Genomic DNA, 19121 nt, shown 5'->3' on the forward strand with positions numbered 1-19121 from the left:
CCTCCCCCCACCCCGATGTAGTCTGGGATGGGACTGGGCAGGGCAGTGGAGAAAGTGTAGCACTGAGACTAGAGTGTCTCCTGGGGGTTTGTGGTGTTGGAAGCCCCCTAAAAAGTGGGGGGCCACAGGTGCCAGAACCATGGCCCTGCCTTTCAGGCTGCCCCTTCCCCTGAGGCCATGCCCCTGCTTGCTTCTGTCGGGGGAGGGGGCATTGCTTTTTAATAGTGATGGGGCCAGGATCCCCTGTTGCCCCCCCCCCGCCAGCACCCGGGTTCCCGCCCAAGGTGTGAAACGCTTCTGGACTCACTCATATCTGTGCAGTTTGGAGTTGTGTATCCTGCACACAGTCACCCCAACTCTTCGTGTAGGGAGCAAGGGGGTCTGGGCTGGTGGAATGCGGTTGTGGGGAGGGTTTCCCCACCAGCCTTCTCTCTCCTCCCCTGGAGCTATTGGCAGAGATGCTGTTGCATTCTCTCCCCTCTGGGTTTTTTTTTTGTCCTGCAGAGTCTGGCATACCGAAGCATGCCTCCCCAGTGCTGTGGTTTTACGCCCCAGACTTTGACACTGAGCAGATAGGTAAGGGGCAGAGCCTGTGACGGTTTCATCCATGAGCTACTTTGGGAGACTTGCCGGATTGCATGTCGGGAGGCTAAAGGCCAAGTTGAGCCCTGGTGTAAGCTGGGGACGGCACCATGGAAATCAGGGTCACGTTTCCTTTTTGTCCTGCCCTGCTGATGTCCTTCCCTTTGTCCCGGTTGTGACTGTGACTTTTATGCCATGGACCCCTGGTGCCTAGGAGGTCGGCAGAGTCCCTCCATTTTATTGCCATGGGGCTGTCAGCTGGTGACCCTCTTACTCTTTGCTAGTCTGGGTCACATTTGAACCGGTTACCTAAAGGTAGCGTAGGATCTAGGATGGAGCCTAACAAACCTCTGAGCCACCCGCCAGCATCCTGTTGCCAGCCCCAGACAAGAGGAACTGATAGGTGGGTAATTGTGTTAGTTCTCAGGCTGGTGCGTGTGCCCATGAATACGGCTTGCAACAGGACCAGTGTGTCTCCGCCTCAGCGGTGCTGATGGGTCTGTGTGGGGCCCGTGGCTGATGCCCTCCAGGGGCACTCTGCGGTAGCACTTTGGGAGTGCTGTATTGAAGCTCAGCCTTTTGGCACTGGCAGATGTTTTCCAGCTGTTTGCTGATCATGGTATCTCCATCTCTCTTAGGAAAGTTTATTTCAAAGTATGCAGACAGTGGCTTCAAATCAGTGTGGTTCGCAAGTGCCTTCAAAGGCACCACCGGCCCCGCGCAGGCCTGGACCCCTTTAAATTACCACCTGAAAAACCACCTGAGCTGGCTGAAGGTGATCCAGGCCATGTCCAAGTTCCCATTCATCAAGTTCCAGGGAATTGCGCTCACGGGGTGGCAAAGGTGAGGCCCTGCACTAGGGACTGGAGGGTGGCAGGGGGAACAGCTGTCCCTCCGCTTCTGAGCGAGCGCCAGTCTAACACACACTGCTTGCCGAGAACGTGACCTCTCCCCTGCAGGGGAGGTTGGGGGGGGGTGGTGGAGGGAGGGTGAGATGAGAGCAGTCCCAGGCTTTGCTCGCTCTGCTGTGCCATGGCCGCAGCTGGACGCTGCCTTCGGCCGGGGTGACCCTTGAGTGGGAAGATCCCGATGACCTGCCAGGGGCTCAGAGAAGAGCATCGGACAGGATTAGTGAGCTGGGGGGGCAGGGTTACGGGGGAGTGAGACCAAAATCGTCCCAGCTTGGCTGGGTGGCTGAGGGGAGGGTCCATTAGTCTGGAAATAAGCGAGGGGTCATGTCACAGCAGGTGATACAAGGCGGGGGAGAGGGGGAGGTAACTAGGGGCAACGGCATCCAGAGAAATGGGGCAAAACAGACTGAACCTGCGGGAAGATCCCTTCTCCTGAGGGGAAGGGTGAAAGCTGCCATGCTGGGGACTGGAGAGAACTCTAATAGGGAGCAGCACTGCCCTGATGGGCAGCTGGGGACCTCCCAGGTCCATCCCATCTCCAGCTCCAGCCCTATACTTCTCTCACTGCCGCCCCCCGCACAGTTTCCTTTGCTTCTCCTGCTGTTACTGCTTTTCCTGACCAAATCTCCTGCCCTGGTTAGATAGAAATGCTCCTGGAATCCTAGGCTGTGCAGCAGGAGAAGTCGCCAGCTGCTGCAGAATGTTCCTCTTCTGGCCCGTGGCCATGCCCTGCAGCACCAGTGCACCAGCCTGCTGGAACGGCTCTCAAAGGGGCTGCCTGCGGCACGGACGAGCAGAAGCTGGTGTGGAGCTCTGGCAAGAAAGGGGCAGGGATAGCTGCAGGGCTGGCAGGAATCCCTCAGGGCAGTGGGAGTTGGGGATTCCTGCTGGGGCTCAGGACAGCTTAGGGACCCTACAGATCATCAGTGGAAGGATCTGGGGCTGTCCACCACTGCTGTGTGTGCGCCCGCCTCCCAGTGCGGTACCAAGGGACTGCGGTGAGATGGCAGAACAGCTGGCAGAGGGTGATGGGTTGGGATAGCAGAACACTGATGGGCAGGGGGTCCACAGTGTGACCACGTGCTGTTGCTCTCCTTTCCCCGCAGGTACGATCACTACTCCGTGCTGTGTGAGCTGCTGCCGGTGGGGATCCCATCCCTGGCCATGTGTCTGCAGACGCTAGTGAACGGTGAGGAGCTCGCTGCCAGGGCATATAGCATGGGGTGGCGTCACCAAGCCTGAATTAACCCAGCTCTCTAACATGAGAATCAGCATGGTCTAGCAATTAGACCAGGTGACTAGGAGTCAGGACTCCTGGGTTCTATTCCTGGGTCTACCACTGACCCCTTGTGCGGTTTAATCTCTGGCTTCCTCTAAGACTTGGTCTAAACACAGTTTTTTGTACTAATTTTTAACTGTTTCCTCTAGGTGTATGAGATCTATAGTTACCCCTTTTAACCCAAGCAGTTAGCCAGTGTTCAAGGTCTTGTGGGTTGTTTTTGTTAGGAGGCAAAATCGATTAAGGAGTTGGGTGTTTCTCGGCAATATTTACAAAGTTCTGCTTCCTTGGATACAGAAGGAATCAAACAGGAGGCAGTGTCATTACTCACCACTCCCAGCCTCTTTCCAGCCAGCACTCCGCTTTAAAAGCACTCTCTTGGGACCACATTCCCAGTGCTTTTCTGGATGCCTCCTTGGCTTTCTGGCTGCTTCTCACACTTACCCTGAATGAAAGGCAGCTGTCATACCCACCAGCATCAATGAGGTATCACTCAGCCTCTATCATTATAGGGAGCTATACGTTTTTTATATATATAAAAAACGTATATCGCTTATCGCCCGTAATTTACAGGAATGAGCTCTACTGGTATGTGCACCCTTCATACCAGTGTAACTCCATCTGTCTACACTAGGGTGTTGTGCAGCTTTAGCTATCCAGGTTTCGAACCAACGTAGGTAAAGCTGTACCAATAGTGTGTGTAGACCAGCCCTTAGTGACTTGCCCAGGAGCATCCAGTGCGTCAGTGTGAGGGCTGGGATTAAAACAACCATGTCTTAACTCCTAGCCCACCAAGCTTGGCGTTCCTGTGGTGAGAGGAGGAATACCAGAATTATGCAATTCTCTGGCAAGATACTCCATGTTTCTGTGGCCTCAGCCCAGCCTGCCTGCTAAATACATGCAGCGCTGCTCATTCCAGGAGTGTTGCTCACTAGTTGAGCAATGCAGTTGTGATGTGTGTTTCCCTGATGGATAAATATTTTGTCCTGGAAAAGCAACTGGTTTGGCCTTGAACCGACATGTTGACAGCCAGGAGGGTAAAGATTGCCTGTAAAATAGTATTGAGCTTTTTGGGGGCATTTTGGTCCTTCATGCTATTTTTATTAAGTGATCACAGTTAAGATGTTCTTCCTATGGGGGGGGGGGTTATGTGTGCGCGCACTACTATACAGATCAGGTTGAGCAGAGCTTTCTGTCCAAGAGCGGGTGTTTCAGAATGCTGTACCATCCCCATGCATTCTCTGACTGTTTCCAGAATCGCTGTGCCACATCAGGACCAGGGAGAGGGCTGGTGGGGGAAACATGAGGTCATTTGGCCAAGGGGTTCCCCAGACACAGCCCCTTGAACAAGCTAGCAGTGTCTAGTGTTCCAAAGGCTCTCGGATGCCTAGGGCTGGAAGTCTGTATGCCCGGCAGGCGCTGGGGTTGGCTAGTAGCTGGTGTTCCTTCAGAGGACGTACAAAATCCGTCCTATGCATTTGGCCTATTGTGGCTTGATGCTCACAGTGCTTTCCTGGGTATTTGTTTTTCCCTTTATAACAGGGGCAGCCACAGTGCATCCTCCCACGTGCCTCCCATTTCCCTAGTGTGTGGGCAGCTCCCAGCCTGTGGAGATGTGCCCATGTAGCTCTCATTCAGCTGGCACATGCTACACATAGTGGACCCCTGGTAGCATGGGCAGTGGTCAGAGGGGCTGGCCACCCCGAGCACGTACCAAGGGGTTCCAGACAGGTTCCTCCCACTGCTGCCTGTGCTCCTCTGGCTACACTACTGTCCTTGCCACGCTGGCTGGATGAGTGCTACCGCGGGTGTGTCCCCTCAGATGGGGACCACACCCCCAGCGCCATGTGCAAACATGACCTAAAGATGAAGGTTCCCCCCCCCCCTTTGAGCTCCGAGCAAGCTGCCAGTACAGCCCCCATCTGGGTAAAGTTTAGACTCCCTCTCAGGGCTTCTGCCTGCCTGCTCTGGCCTGTCCTCTCCCCTTCCACTAACCCGTGTGTCATCTCCTCCCGCTCTAGGTGGATTTACTGAAGCAACCAACAAGAAAATCCTGGACATGTTGGGCTTTCAGAAGATCCATCTCGAGAAGAGCATGTGGTACGTTGCTCAGGCCAGTCTGTTCCTGCTGGCTGGTTCCCCGGGCTGCTGCCCGTCAGCTGTGGCTCCGAGTGCTTCTCCTGGGCTGTGCTGAGCCGTCACGGAGCCCAGCTGGCCTGCTGGGTCCCCTAGGCCTCCTGTTAACTCTTGTTTGTGGGGTGTTACCAGCACATCCCAGGAGCCTGCTGCACCTCCTGTGTGTGTGTGTCTGTGGCATTTGTCTGACCCCACCCCGAGGCAAGGCAGGGCCGGGCCATATCCCCATTGTACGGATGGGGCCAGGCGGCACAGAGAGACTGAGTGAGCCGCTCCCGCTGTGTCACAGGGAGTGTGGGTCTCCTGCATCTCAAACTAGTGCCCTAACCCACTAGGCCCTTCTTCTCTGTCTAAGCCACCAATCCTATGTTTTAGCTGCTGCTTCCGTAGTGGTGACCCTTCCTCCAAAGCATCCAGGTTCCATGCCCATTGGACTCGTCGGCAGGAGGTGCTTGGTGTGCAGGCATCTCACGCCTATGCCTCAACAGCCTCTATGTATCTCCCCCTGCCCTCTCCTGTGACCCACTTGGTGCCTCGGTCCAGCGGGCAGTTGTCCCGGCATCACTTTAAACCTGGTCTCCAGGCACCCCGCGGTTAGCACCTCCTTGCATTAGAGTGCTACTCTCCTGAATTTAGTGCTTGTCTTGTAGTGGCTGCTGGCTAGTGGTTCAATTCATTTCTGGCAGCCTCTGTAGCCCTTTAAAGCTCTGGCAAAATGTGTGTGAGAGGTGGATCCAAGCTCCTCTGTTTAGAGTCTCTCTAAAGGCACCTTAACGGCAAGATAATCAAAAGTCTTGCCCTGGTGCTGATGTTCTAACACCCAAACTCTGAGTTCCAGGAGTCGTCTGGCTCTTAGGATCCTTCCTTCACTGATGTGACTGCAACTCCAGCTAATGACAAAAGGCTTCTCATCCGGGGCTGGATCAGTCCAGCCACGCCACTTGTGATGCTCTAGCGGGTAAAACACCTGGGGGGAGGAGGAACTCTCTTGCATTCAGAGGCTGCAGTCGTTAGATAGCCTGGGATTTGGGAGACTCTGCTTCTTTCCCCTGCTCTGCCATAGATGCCTGTGTGACCTTGGGCAAGTCACTTAGCCTCTCTGTGCTGCCATTCCCATTTATGCCATGGGGACAACAGCCCTGCCTGCCTCACGGGGTGCTGTGTGAGTAAATACATCCAATATTGAGGTGCTCAGACACTGGTGATTGGGGGGGGGAGGCGGGCAGCTGAGTAACTCAGACAGCATCCAGAAAGGAAATATCTCCATAATATGGCAAGCACCTTTGTTTTACATACCTAAAACATCTGCAGTAAGAACTGTGTAACCAATATCCCTATCGTCTATCAGTCCATGCACAGGGCTGTCCTCTTAGTGTGATCTAGTCTCTCCCCATCTATTTGAGCCTATTCTCCACATAATGACCCAGTCCCTGGCACAGAACAGGACCTGCTGTGTCTGACACAGAGCTTAGGTGAAGTCATCGGTGGTCTTTGGGGGTCTCTCGTCTTTCCTGTCTTGCTTGGAACTTGCCCACGTCCTTATTAATTAAATTGCAACTTTCTATTGCCATTGGCCCAGACCAAAAAGGCTTGGTGGGGATGAATTAGTGGCTGTCCAGCAAGTGTGAAGTAGGAAGCTGGGTGTCCTTTGGTTCCAGAAAGGTTGGTCGCATTAACCAGCGTTTGGATGAAATGGAAAGTCCCCTGTATCAGCTCTGAGAGCAAATGGGGATTTGGGGATCTGCTTCCTTGGTGATATCAGTAACTGTCCCATGGCTCACGTCTGCTCCTGTTGTGTTTCTCCTAGTGATGGGAATGGCGCATTTCCAGGCTCTGAAATCTATCGCATGGTCGAGCAAATCAATAGCCAGTTAAAAGAGAGCATTGCGAAAGTCCTGGAGGAAGAAAGGTAACTGGGTGCTATGGGGCTGGAAGCTGGGCTCTGTACCCTACCCTAGTCTCCTGGCTCATGTCAAGGTGTGCTGGAGTCTGGGTGCTGAACCCAAAGGGCGGGGTTGTTGTGGGGGGGGAGGGGGTGTTTACTGGAGCTCCTCTCTGGTCTCTGCTACGTCTAGCTTTTGTTCAGAGGTGTGCAGAATCCCAGGCTCCTTGCCCAGCTCCTTGGCTGATTTCAGTCTCTTTCCCTGCCAGGCCTCCACCCTTCAGGGTCCTTGTCCTAATCTCCCCTTTCCACTGCATGCCCCACTCCAGCTCTAGTCCCCTCTGGCATTCGAGTCAGCCTTATTCCTCCTGGGCGCCAGCAGGGGTTGCATTAAGTGCATGGGGGAGACATGCTGCTTGCTCTGTTTCTGTGCCCAGCACCACAGCCTCCCTCAGCTGCTGTGGGGAGCAATTTCAGGAAAAGTCCTGCTAAGCCCCTGCAGCCTCAAGACCAGGCATGCTCAGGTGCGCTGTGGGCATAGTGCAATTGCACTAGGAGCTGTGTGGGGATGGAGCATGCTCAGTACACATGGAAGCTTTAGAGAATTTAGCTGCCGAACTCTAACAAGTCTCTACCAAGCACGAGCAAACTGAGATTTTATTTTTTCATAGGCTTATAACTTGGCCAAATTTGGGTAGCTTTTCACAGGAATGGCAAAAGGCACCTCCCTGACACCAGGGCAACACCCCTGCCACATTTCAAATCCCTGCCCCAAAGCATGAAGGTGCTGGAGCTTCTCAAGGAAAAAGGTGGTCAGATTTTATTTGGTTTTTTTTTTTAAATATATAACCCAGCTTAACGTATTTTTCCCCTAATCACGTACTACAAACAGTGGAACCCTTTTTGCTAAAACTTTAATATAAAAACTCTGCCTGAGGCAGGTGCCTGGCTTGGGAAACTTCAGCCCAAACAGCTAGTCTTTTTGGCAAAGTTATAAGCAAGTGGAGAGTGTTGGTCAACCCTCAAGTAGAGATGTTGCTGCTAGGCCTGCCTGTAGTCCAGTTTTCTAGCGATTTGTTACGGGGCTCCCCCACCAGGGTTAGCTTTTGCTGGCGAGACCTGCTAGAGTGAGAGGCGTAGTTGCAAAATAATTAATCTGGTGTTTCTGGGGTGGGATCCGTTTGTGTCTCACATCAGCTCCATCAAGGGCTGGTTCAGCCCATACCACAGGAAGTACCAGTTTGGTAACCCGCTCAACCTGGAGAACTTCGGCAGCAAGGTGTTGAAGTACGTGGGGCTCCTTTGGTCCGCTCTGGGGACGGGTAGATGGGACTCGTACCACTGGGTGCCTGGCGGAGTCTCTGTGTGGTGATGGGCTCCTGGCCAGGCTTCACCCTGCTTCCCATCAGGGAAGGGGAACAGAAGCAAGCGCTCGCCTTCCCGGGGCTCTTCTCCGAGGCGGGGTGAAGGCCTTGCGCCACGAGTGAGGCCTCCGCACTCAAGGTCCCCACTGAGCAGGAATCGGAACTCCGCCCTGTGAGAACGGGCATGGGGCTGAGAGGGGCAGTATGGGCCTGCCCTGTCCCAGCCCTGGGGAGGGCACGCATGGAGGGAGTGCCATGTGCCCTGCGAAGGCAGTGCCCAAACCAGGTTGCTTGTGTTGCTGAGAGCCGGGGCTGCTCTCTCACAAGCCTGAACCTTGATCCCCACCCAACCCCTCTCCCTGTCTGAGGGGTGGAGGGGGCAGCTTCCCTTGGCCCCTTTGGGGATGTCGCATCCAAAGCGGCTGCCCTAACTCGAGCGGAGTCCTGGCCGCTGGGTGTGGCCCAGGGCTGGGGTTCCTAGTGCAGCAATGGTCACAGCAATGGCCTGCTGCTCTCCTGGGAGAACCAGTGGCCTCTTTCCCGCCGCGAGAGGTCACTGGGCCCCCGGGTCTCTTGACGTGGCGATGGCGTGCCGGCAGGGGACACTCCCACAAAGCCCAGTCTTGCCTTCCTGGGGCCGGAGGGGCAGGGGCCGGTTACGTACCGGGCAGTTAGGTCTAAAATGACGGGAGGAGAGCTGAGCCGGGAGCTGGGAGACCAGGGCCCGAGGCCTGGCTCTGGCTTAAGCTTCCCAAGTGACTTTGGACCAACCCTTGCCCCTCCCTGGACTCGGCTGCCCCTCTGTAAAGCAGGGAGGGGGAGGAGGACTTTCCACCCAGGGGTCTTGTGGGCCTTCACGGGGCATCATCAACTTCCAAAAGAGTGTGGGGGCCTGGGCCTGCCCCGGAGCCCCCGCTGGTTGCCATGGCAATGCAGTTGCCCCCTGCTATGTTGAAAGGACTCTGCCCCCGTGGCTGGGGGTGGGGGCGGGAGGAGCTCACAGAACGGAGCCTTTCACCTGTACCCGGAGCACTGTGCAGAGCAAAGCCTAGGTCCATGGGGAGATCTCTCCATGGCAGGAGCTAGGCTGGTGATAGCAGGTGTGATGCTGTGGGGTTCGTCTGGTCGATGGTGCCCCTCTGACTTGCTCAGGGCCCCATGGCAATGGTGGTTAATCAGCCTGCACCCCTGCAAACGCCTCAGGCTCCTGGCTCTGACGCGCTGCCGCCTTCTGCCGCCAGGGTCTATGAGGACTGGGAGAACTTCATCCAGAACTTCCGCTCCCAGCTGGAAAGCATCTACTTCCCTGACACAGTGGAGGAGTGGATGGAGGAAAACGTCAATCCCTACATGGACCGGCTGCGGGAGTTTGTCCGGGATTACAGGGAGATCATCCGCCTGAATGCCAAGCCCAAAGCCTTGTAGGAGCAGGAGCCCAGGCTGGCTTGCTGCAGCGAGGAGCCTAATTTCACCGCACAGTGGACTTGAGCTGCCAGGAATATGGTGACTCTGGCTGGAGCTTATTTCCCCATGTCATAGTCCATTAGCAACCCCCCAGCCCAGTCTTGTTTCCTGGCTCCCTCTCGCTGCAGAAGTGGCCACTGGACTTCTCTGTTCCAACCCCTCTTCACACTAGTCCCTAAAATAATCTTTGAAAAGAATGAGCGAGGCCATGGGGGGAGCCTCTGGGATTGGGCAGCTGTTAATGTCTTGGGCTTGCCTGCTCAGAGCCACGGCAGCTCCTGTCCCAGACAGCAGGTGCAGCCAGCGAGTCGCTGGCCATCTGAGCCCTGTGGCCACAATGCGTTCTCCAACCTCAGAGCAGTGCCCTTTTCCCTGCGTGCCCAGGATCACGCTGTCACTGCGGCTCCCCCAGGAGAGGGGGGATGGGGCTGGCTTGCCTTTCAGCCCCCATCTACGCTTGTCCGGGAGTCCATGGCTCTGGCAGTGCAGACTTGCTCCGTGGATCCCCCTTCTTTGTGGGACCAGGTAGGAAAGGAAAGCCATCCCCACCTTCTTCGAGGGGCCCAGGGGTGGGTCCGTCCCCAGCCTGGCGCTCTGTGAAGCCGTAACAATGGGAGCTGTTTGGCCCTTCACGGGAAAGCTCTCCTGGCAGCGACCAGCCCGTTTGGGACAGAGACCCCCGTCTGCTTCCTGGTGACCCAAAGTGCAGGTGCATCTGAGAGGGAGCCTTTCCTCAGGGGGAGCTGGGTCTCTGCCAACACTCTGGCCACTCGGGGAAGAGCAGTTCCCTGAGCCTCGGCTGGGGGGAGAGGGGGTGTCACGCAAGGTTTTGTGCTCTTTGCACTAGTCGCAGATTGGTGACCCATAGAAAATAGGTGTATCTGTGCCCTCCGTGCCAGTGAGGTGACTGGGCCGCTGTCTAGTGCTTGCACTGACCCAGTAGCAATGGTGAATCTGAAGATGACTTGCTTAGGCTTTGGGCTGTTTGGAGCGGGGCTTTCCAAAGGTCTTGGAGCTGGCGTTGCTCCTGCTGGGCACGTCCCTGGTAAAACATCCCCGACTGCAGCGGGTACAGAGTCATGCCGAGCGCCATTGAAAACCACACCGTGACCCTCTGTTGGCACTGCAGTCCCGGTTGTCACTGGCGCTCGGGCTCTAATCTTGCTAGCATGGCTAAAAGTAGCAGTAAAGCTGCAGTGCGGTGGGCTAGCAATGTGAGTACGCAGCCAGCAGTCTGGACTGGTGTGTCCAGCCTATACTGAAGCCGTGCTGCTGTGGCCTCACTGCTGTTTTAGCTGCATAAGCGAGGTCAAAGCTACCTCCCATAAGCCTGCCTGAGCTGCAGTGGCTCCTCCGATTGCAGGGTAGACATCCCCTTAGCTACTGGTATCTATTTTGAACGCTGAGATCTGATGCCCACGATCTGTTTCCTTCGGATCTTCACGGGCCAGGCAAGTCCCTGGGGAAAGCCGCTGCTCTTCTGCACCAGGGCTCCCCCGTTCAGAAACCTGGGAAATGTTGAAGCGTGGTGTCCGCTGCAGTCTGGGGAAGGGTTAGGCAAATGCTGAACAATTCCTGCTTTGGGAGGCTCCTCCAGAGACAATGCTGGGTTTGCAGGGAGAGGGTCTTCTTTTGGCAAATAAATGCCCCAGAGCAGGAGCCTTCCATCTACTGGGGATGGTGACCGACCCTGGGCCTTACAGCGGGACACAAATTAGAGACACTACCAAGTATCGGAGAGCTCAGAACCTGCTGGGGGTTGGCCTGGGGGCACTAAATCCACCTAGAGTTGGGAGTTCTCGCTGCATTGGTGGGACTGACAAAAACCCAGTGTGTGAGCTCCCCCTGCTGGTTCCTCAGCAACACTGGATCCAGACGCTTCCCCAGACTGTGATAACTCCCTTCACTGATGCCGGTGCAAGAACCAACGTATTGACCTAATTACTGTGTAGTAACTCGGTGTAGCAGCAATCTGTGCAAGCAGCTGTATTCATATTGGTTCCATTTGAGAGGGCAGGGGACTCTGGTGGCTTCTGATCTGTGGAGTAAAGGGCAAGTCCAGGGTGGGAGACCCTGATCTCAAACATCTGAACTTATTGCAAACAATGGGGTTACAATCAAAAATGAACTGTGCGATGTATGGTGACCTGCCCCCGCCTGCCCTCCCTCCCAGTCACAGGGCTAGGGTCCCTCGCAGTTTCTCGCTGTGGGCTGTAGTACAGTGGGATGTTTCTTTTCCCCAGGGAAGGTGGCAGACACTGTGCAATAACCCAGTCTTCTCTCGCATTGCCACTGTCTCTGCACTAGCTGATGTTGCTATAATACAGTGAGTGACACTTGGATCCGATGCCTGCATGACTATATGGAGAGGACACCTGTTTGCCAGTGGATCTATTTGGTTTAATATATTGAGCCTAATTTGTTTTTATACTGTATAGAAAGCTCATGTAATACCGACTTCCACAATAAAATATTTTCCTAAGAAATGCAGCAAATGGTCACTTGTGGCTAGAGTCCCTCTTACCGATTCTACTGCCCCCTCTGGGCCTCTTCCTTCTCTCTGGGAACAGTCCCTGGGCTGAGGACAGGGTTCTGCTGCACAGCGGATTAGTGCTAAATGGGCATTTCTCCCAGGAGAGCCTAGGTTCAAATCCCAGTTTGGTTGCAGGCTGAAAGGGTGGTAAACCACAACAGCGTGGACTGCAGCCTAGCTGTCCGAGTGGGTACACAGGGTCCCGGGTGGGCTTGACCTTGTGCTGTTGAGTTTTTGCGGCTATGGTACTCGCCTAAGCCATCTGTAATTGAGTTGGTGTGTGTCCCCAGGTGCTGCAATCACCCCTCTGACTGCAGCATCGACAGACACAGACTTAGCCCTGGCTGGTCATGGCTCTGTTTCACCAGAAAACTACCATGCTATTGGCCAGGGGTGGCAGCCTCCAGGCCCAGGATTAGACTGTCTCTGGCTGCTGCTGTCATGGATGGGAGCCGTGCGTGAGGATCCCGGAACAGCGAAAGGTGCGTCAGCAGCAGAGTTATGGGGAGGCTGGGATAGCCGGGGGCTGTGGGTCAGGACTGAAGGGCACTGGCAGAGCTGTGGAGGGGAGCCTAGGGCTCGGATAGCCAGGGAGTTGCAGGCTAGGACTGAGGGGTGTGAGAACTATGATGCACTTGCCCAGCACCAGCCTAGACCTTGCCTGTCTCTGATCCAGCACATATTTGTTCATTGCTTCCAGGAGCCCCCTCTAAATGTGAACGGGGGGCGCTCCCCCCGAGGCTGCCTGCTCAACCCATAAAGAAAAGGAGTACTTGTGGCACCTTAGAGACTAACAAATTTATTAGAGCATAAGCTTTCGTGAGCTACAGCTCACTTCATCGGATGCATTTGGTGGGGAAAAAAAAAACCCATGTACAGCTGAGGCTGTTCCCCGCTGAAGTGCTTCACACAGCTCAGGTCCAGAGGTGCTGCGGATGGAAACCATCTATTTGGTGTTTGTTACAACATGAAGGCGGGGGGGATAGCTGCACTCCCCCTGTACCCCTAGTTCCAGCCCCACTGCTTCTGACCCCTCCCCCCGAAGCTGCAACTCTTTGGTGTGATGAGCTGGAGGGATTTTTCAGCCAAGAGGTACGCTGTTCTTTCCATGGATGCCAGCAAGGTGATTCCCAGGTACCTGAGATCTGGGGGCCTCTGAGCTGCTCTGCCAAGCGCCAGCGGTACAATGGGCGCTTGGAAAGGCTGCAGCGTGGCTGCCCAGCAAAGCAGGGGGAAGCGTCGGAGCCGACACGCAGCCACTGCTCTCCTGGCTGGCCCGGGCGCTTGGGAGCCTGACGGCCTGGCTGCTCAGGAGCTGCCTCCTGCCTGCGCCGTGATAACCCTGGGGTGCTCCTGGCAGGGTGTCCACCCTGGGCCGGCCTCCCGTGCTGCTCTGGGGATGCCTGTGTTACCCCCAGAGAGGATGTGTGACCTGGAGTCGGGGGCACTGGGCCTGCGCAGGCACCACTGCTGAGCCACGAGGCTGTTTGCAAAGCTCTCCCTGTGCCAACGCCATCAGTAGAAATGGGTGGAGGGGTTGCAGAAAAGCCCCTACTTAAAGGGAGGGGACAGCAGCTGATCGGCATCTCTAAGCTCCCTGCAGCGCTCGCTGTCCTGGCTGGTGGCATGTCAGGAAACATAGGAAACAAGATCCAGCCGCTCTCTGCTGGCCTGTGGGGTTTAGCTCGGTCTCCTCCACTTGATGCCTGAGCCCTGGTTAGTTGAAGCGCCAGAGGTAGGTGTAGCCTTGTTTAAAGGCCTGGGCTGCAAAAACCAGCTGGCTCTTTGTTACTCTGGCCCGTGCAGGCCTCGGAGCTAAGGGAACCATCATTGTCCCTGGGGAGAGAACCGTGTCTCAGGCTGGGCATCCCTTCCAAGGGCAGCGTGCCCTCGGGGGGGGGGACATATCCAACAGCAACACTGGGAAGACCATGGAGGGGTGAGCCAATCCAGCCCAGGCCTTAACAGCTGCAGCCAGGAGCGGGGGAGAGCAAGGGGGGCTCAGGGGCAAGGAGAGCGCTCCCCATTTATCATCTCTGCGTGGCTCCTGGGGACAGGAGAGAACAGCCCTTGCTCCAGAACGACTGTCCTCTGGATGAAATGGGAACCTAAGGCTAAAATTCCCCAGCACCCTCTTTTTGGGAGGCCGGGGGGGGGGGCAGATTTGTGGGTCAGTTCTGGGCATTGAACAGGTCTGTAACAGCAGCGAGGGAGCCCCTGAGCTCCAGGCTCTCTTCGGGGAGGGTTTGAGCAAGGACGTACTTCCAACCCCCTCAAGCTGCTGCATGTTCTGGGCAAGGCCAAGGCTGGGATGAGCTGGGTGAGCTCCCTGCTCCACAGCCGGCAGCCCATGGCACCAGCCTGCCCCTGGCTTGCCAGCCCTGCCTTTGCTCCTAGGCTGGGAAAGACAAATAAGCTGGATCCGTGGCCCTGGAGGCCTGTAAGGCAGAGTCCTTCTCTGCTTAGTGCTAGGCAGGTACCATGGCTGTGGGACCCTGCCATGTGGGGGGCAGAGCCTGGTCTCTCTTCTGTCCCACAATGGTGCTGGTGAGAATTTTCCCTGTGCTTATTCTTCCTGCGGCCACAGGCCAGGGCCAGGCTTTGGGGCTCAACCCAAGTCAGTGAGGAGTTGTCATCACCTGCAATGCCCGGCTGCTATGGCCCCTAGCCTGCCCCCCAATAGCCAAAAGACAGTCCCCCCTCCCCTTAGCTTCCACCACCCAGTTACTGTTTGTAGAATGACCCCAACACCACTCACCCCAAATTTCCCTAAAACTGCCTCTCTTGGCCCACTCACAGATGTAATTCGCTTTGCTGCTCCTTTAAAGAGACTGAACCCGCACCTTGATCTCGTGGCTGGCCTTAACAAGTGTGTCAATTCAGTCAAAGCACTGGGCTGGGTTAGAGAAAATGTACAATCAATGTATTTAATGAGAGAGAGAGAGTTCAAGTCTAGGGGATAAAGCTAGAATGGGTTACAAACAAACCCTAGCTCTTGGGTCACGAGGATCCCAGCCTGTGGTCAGAGAGTGTATCGTCACTGAAATGCAGCTCCTGCTGGGGAGGAGGAACAGCCCTCTAACAGCTCCCAGCATCAGTGCATGCTATTTAGGGCTGGAAATGAAGATTTATGAAGAACAGCCTAGCCTGTGTGGGTTTTACAAAGCCCTGCATCACATACACAGGTTAGCTGGGAGGTTTGCCTTTTGTTGCAGGTAACTGCGTGGATGTTGGGATGTTTCCAAAATCAACTGAATGGAGGATCCAAAACAAAGGTGGCTTCGATTGTGCCAGAGCAGGGCACAGCTGCTCCAGTGAGGTGCACTTGGAGGGAGCTTTCAAGTGACTGGGGGCTGCAAAGGACAAAAGAAATAGGAGTGGCCCCCATGCACTCCTGAATACACAGCATATAATTCCACTGATCACACAGGCACCCTCTGCCAAGGGTCTTTCCTTGACATCAGTGGGAGTTGCTCAGCACGGGGCTGGGGCCAGTATTGTGCTTGTAGGTGTGGGTAGCAGGGAAAGGTGCGATGTCCTAGTCAGCGGCTGCTGCTGCTTTTGCTTGGAACATTTCAGTCTCTTCCCGAGAACCTGAAGAGAAGGAGCTTGCATGGAATCACAACTGAATCCTGCTTTCTGCCCTCCGTGCAATTCCCCTGAGAGCTGCTTGAGCTGATACAGCTCCCAGCCTCCTGCAACTCTGAAGGACACAGGGTTTGGAGCAGAGCAGGACATGTCAAGTGATGTGCAACTGAGCGATACAAACCTGAGAGTGTCTCTAGCTCTGGCCTCTGACCCAGGGATGCTGATGGAAATAGCAGACTGTAATAAAAGTGGGCCAAGGGCAGCTTTGTATGGGATGGAGGGGTTCAGGTGTCAAAGAAGGAAGGGACCTAGAGAAGCCCAGGCAGATAGTCTGTGTCTAAGGCCAGCGGCCATTCAAACCTGGAAGCACTGCCAGTAGCTGTATGCACCAAGCATGTGGACAGCAGAACAGAGACATTGCTGCAGCTGGCCATGGAGTGAGGCACCAATACAGGGGCACAGATCCCTTGTGAGTGGTATCCTTGTTCCCCTTGACGTTGGGGCCGTTCAGCATTCCAGCCGTGCGCAGCTGTGGGCTGAAGGAGGCAGCAGAAGTGGCAGCCACAGCAGGAAGAGGACTCGATGCAGCGCACCTGCTCCAAGCGCTTGCTTTGCTGAGCATGTGAAATGCCCCATGCTCCCAGGCCTGTGCCCTCTTCCAGCTGTCCTGGCTCTTTAAGGACAACAGCATGCCAGGGCTAGGTGGAAATCTGCATTCTGCTGCTAAAGAGGGAGGAGCCTGTTTAAAACTGGCCAGCTGAGGCTGGGAGCTGAATAAACAAGGCTCTGCCACCAGTTTCTGCTGCTTAAGCTTTTCCCTTGTTCTCTAACATGCTGGGAACTATCTGGATTATGGCTCTGCCCAGTGGGGGCAGGGGGCAGACGTCCATGTGCCCATCTCCATTGGCACTGCTCGGAGCTGTAAGGGTGAGTTAGAAAAGGCTCCTAGCTGGGGTTTAGCAGACCTCAAACATGGTGGTTGTGCCCTAAGGATATAATGGTTTTGCCAGCCTGGCTGGCAGTATGTGCACAGCCAGAGCCTGCCTTCCCAAGGTGCTGAGCATGCGTCAGTCCTGTTGACTTCAGCCGAGGTGCTGGGCCCATCTGAGCATCACCCCCATGGTGTATCTCAGAGGAATGTCCGCTCCCATGCAGTGCATGGACTGGCCCTTCACATCGCCCCCCAGCAGGAGATGGAGGGGGATAGAGCCTGCTGTGTGCTTTTTTTATAGCTCCCTTGCTGTACCATCATGCCAGAGTGTCAGCGCCCCAGCCTTGCCCTCCACACTCAAAACTGGGAGTAGTTCCTGGGAGCAGGGCATGGGGTGCAGCCCTATAGTAAGAGTCCATCCCTTTATAACAGGTTTCAGAGTAGCAGCCGTGTTAGTCTGTATTCGCAAAAAGAAAAGGAGTACTTGTGGCACCTTAGAGACTAACAAATTTATTTGAGCATAAGCTTTCGTGAGCTACAGCTCACTTCATCGGATGCATTCCTTATAAGTTGCAGGCCCCCAAGCTGCCTTAAGATGGGGCTGGGCAACTGCTTCCCACTCCTACCTGCAGAGGATGGGCTGGCTCATCAGTTGCTGAGTCAGAGCCACCCCCATCGCCCCCCCCAAAATCCTGTTGCTTGTGCCAGCTCAGCATCCTGCTGACACGAGATCACAGTATTGGAAATGCAAATGGTCAAGGACTTGCTCTGGCTATTAAAGCCAAAGGGAGACAGGTTTCCAGTCAAATGCATCTGTCACCACCATACAAGAGCAGGACCCGGTTGTTGAGGGATGGTGACAGGGAGCAATCTTGCAGAGGCCCCCAGGGGCCAGGACTGGAGAGATGGAGGAGACGGATTAGGTCTGAAATTCTCACATTCAATCTGTGATGCTCAGGGCTGGCTTTAGACCAAATGCCGCCCTAGGTGAGGGGCGTCTTCGCTCCCACCACCCTCAATTTGTTAAACTTTTGAATACTTTATTTTTTTTTATTGCATTTGTAGCCCATTTCCCTGACTGACTGGCGATGCCCCGTCCCTGGTATACCCACAAGGGCCTGGCTGACAACGTTCTCGGAGATTCGAGGAAAGTGTAATTCTCAGAAAGTCTGGAAGGTTCCATGATATTCTACAAAGGTCCAGAACGTTCTAGGAGATTCATGGAAAAATGAATCCACACCCGGAATACCAGGAACATTTTACTTCAAACATTCTATTTTCTCTTTTGTGGCTAACAACCCAAACAGCAGCCTGAGCCCGGGGTCCCCCAAGCCCGGCACCCCAGGTGGTTGCCTGCCCCTAAATCCGGCCCTGGTGATGCTGGGCTCCCCCCTCCCCTGGCAGCATCGACTAAGCTGTTGCTTTCCAGCAGGATGGCCACCTGCAGCTGGGGGTTCGGATGGAACAAGTCGGATCACAAATTCAGTTTCCAGGTGGGAAGTGGTCGGAGACTCGCCCAATCACTGAGCTGAGCCCAGTGGGCAAAATTTCCCTTTAAGCACGAATCTTGTCACGGGCAATCTCTTCCTGGGAGAGGCTGCTAGCACCTAAAACAAAGCCATGTGCAACTGCTAACCGTGAAAGGGATGCAGCCCAGCTAGGCTAGAGGTGGCACTTGGAAGTGTGCAAATGTGAGCTGGAGAGAAATGTTTTCATGATTTGTTTACCTGTCGGTGAAAACAGGCCAATATCCAAGCTACCTTCTGAGGCGGCAGTAGCCCAGACCCAAAAGCAGTGCTGGGCTGGTGCATGGGAAGGGGAAACTGGCCAGCCTGGCAGAGTGATGTTCTCCCAGTCACGCAGCATTGCTGGGGAAAGGCAACAGAACGTTAGCGTTCTTTCTGTTCCAATAATCCAAGGGGTATCTAACAATGGGAAGGAACGTGCTGTGTGTCCCATTAAAGCCTGCCGCTTGAAAGCCAGACTATAGCCTGAAATGCCAGCTGGTGCTCAAACAGCCTCTGATCATAGTGTGAGACAGAGGAAACAGGATAATGAGGAGCGAATTTTCATATTTCAAATGTTACTAAAAACATGTCCTAATGGAAAATGAAACCTCTTTAGTTTCTCCTTCGTCTACTTTTAATCTATAATCCATGCACTGGGTACGCTTCCCACCCAGTATGTGCTCTGCTTCCTTTCCATAAGGGCAGCATCCTTCACTGGTATTTATCTAGCTTTGAGATGGAATAAATATTGTAATGAATTTCTGATTTGTATTTAAGGCACATTGTCAGCTAAAAACTCTTGTATTGGGACCAAGCCCATTTTGTTATTTATGTTACTAAAAACACCCTAAGAACATAAGAATAGCCATACTGGGTCAGACCAAAGGTCCGTCTAGCCCAGTATCCTCTTTTCAGTGGCCAGTGCCAGGTGCCCCAGAGGGGA

At 54.8% G+C, this 19121-nt stretch overlaps 1 protein-coding gene and 1 long non-coding RNA gene across 9 annotated transcripts in view; both read left to right on the top strand.

The window, feature by feature from the left end:
• LOC119862962 (hexosaminidase D-like) overlaps positions 1-12108 on the top strand; it is a 31711-nt gene extending 19603 nt beyond the window's left edge. For 5 of the 8 annotated variants that reach the window (XM_043493774.1, XM_038420532.2, XM_038420534.2 and 2 more), the window contains 7 exons: positions 505-576; positions 1221-1425; positions 2600-2682; positions 4794-4872; positions 6716-6817; positions 7988-8077; positions 9396-12108. In XM_043493774.1, the coding sequence (XP_043349709.1) occupies positions 505-576; positions 1221-1425; positions 2600-2682; positions 4794-4872; positions 6716-6817; positions 7988-8077; positions 9396-9579 (815 nt within the window). In that variant the 3' untranslated portion in view covers positions 9580-12108. The other 3 variants (XR_006274733.1, XM_043493776.1, XM_043493772.1) reach the window with 3 other exon arrangements.
• Positions 12109-16505: 4397 nt separating this feature from the next.
• LOC119862904 lies at positions 16506-18789 on the top strand. Its single transcript, XR_005295419.2, has 2 exons — positions 16506-16666; positions 17736-18789. It is a non-coding gene; the product is annotated as an uncharacterized LOC119862904 (long non-coding RNA).
• Positions 18790-19121: the final 332 nt, after the last annotated feature.

The sequence above is a fragment of the Dermochelys coriacea genome, chromosome 10 (genome assembly GCF_009764565.3).
Source record: "Dermochelys coriacea isolate rDerCor1 chromosome 10, rDerCor1.pri.v4, whole genome shotgun sequence".
In the NCBI taxonomy this organism is placed as follows: domain Eukaryota; kingdom Metazoa; phylum Chordata; order Testudines; family Dermochelyidae; genus Dermochelys; species Dermochelys coriacea.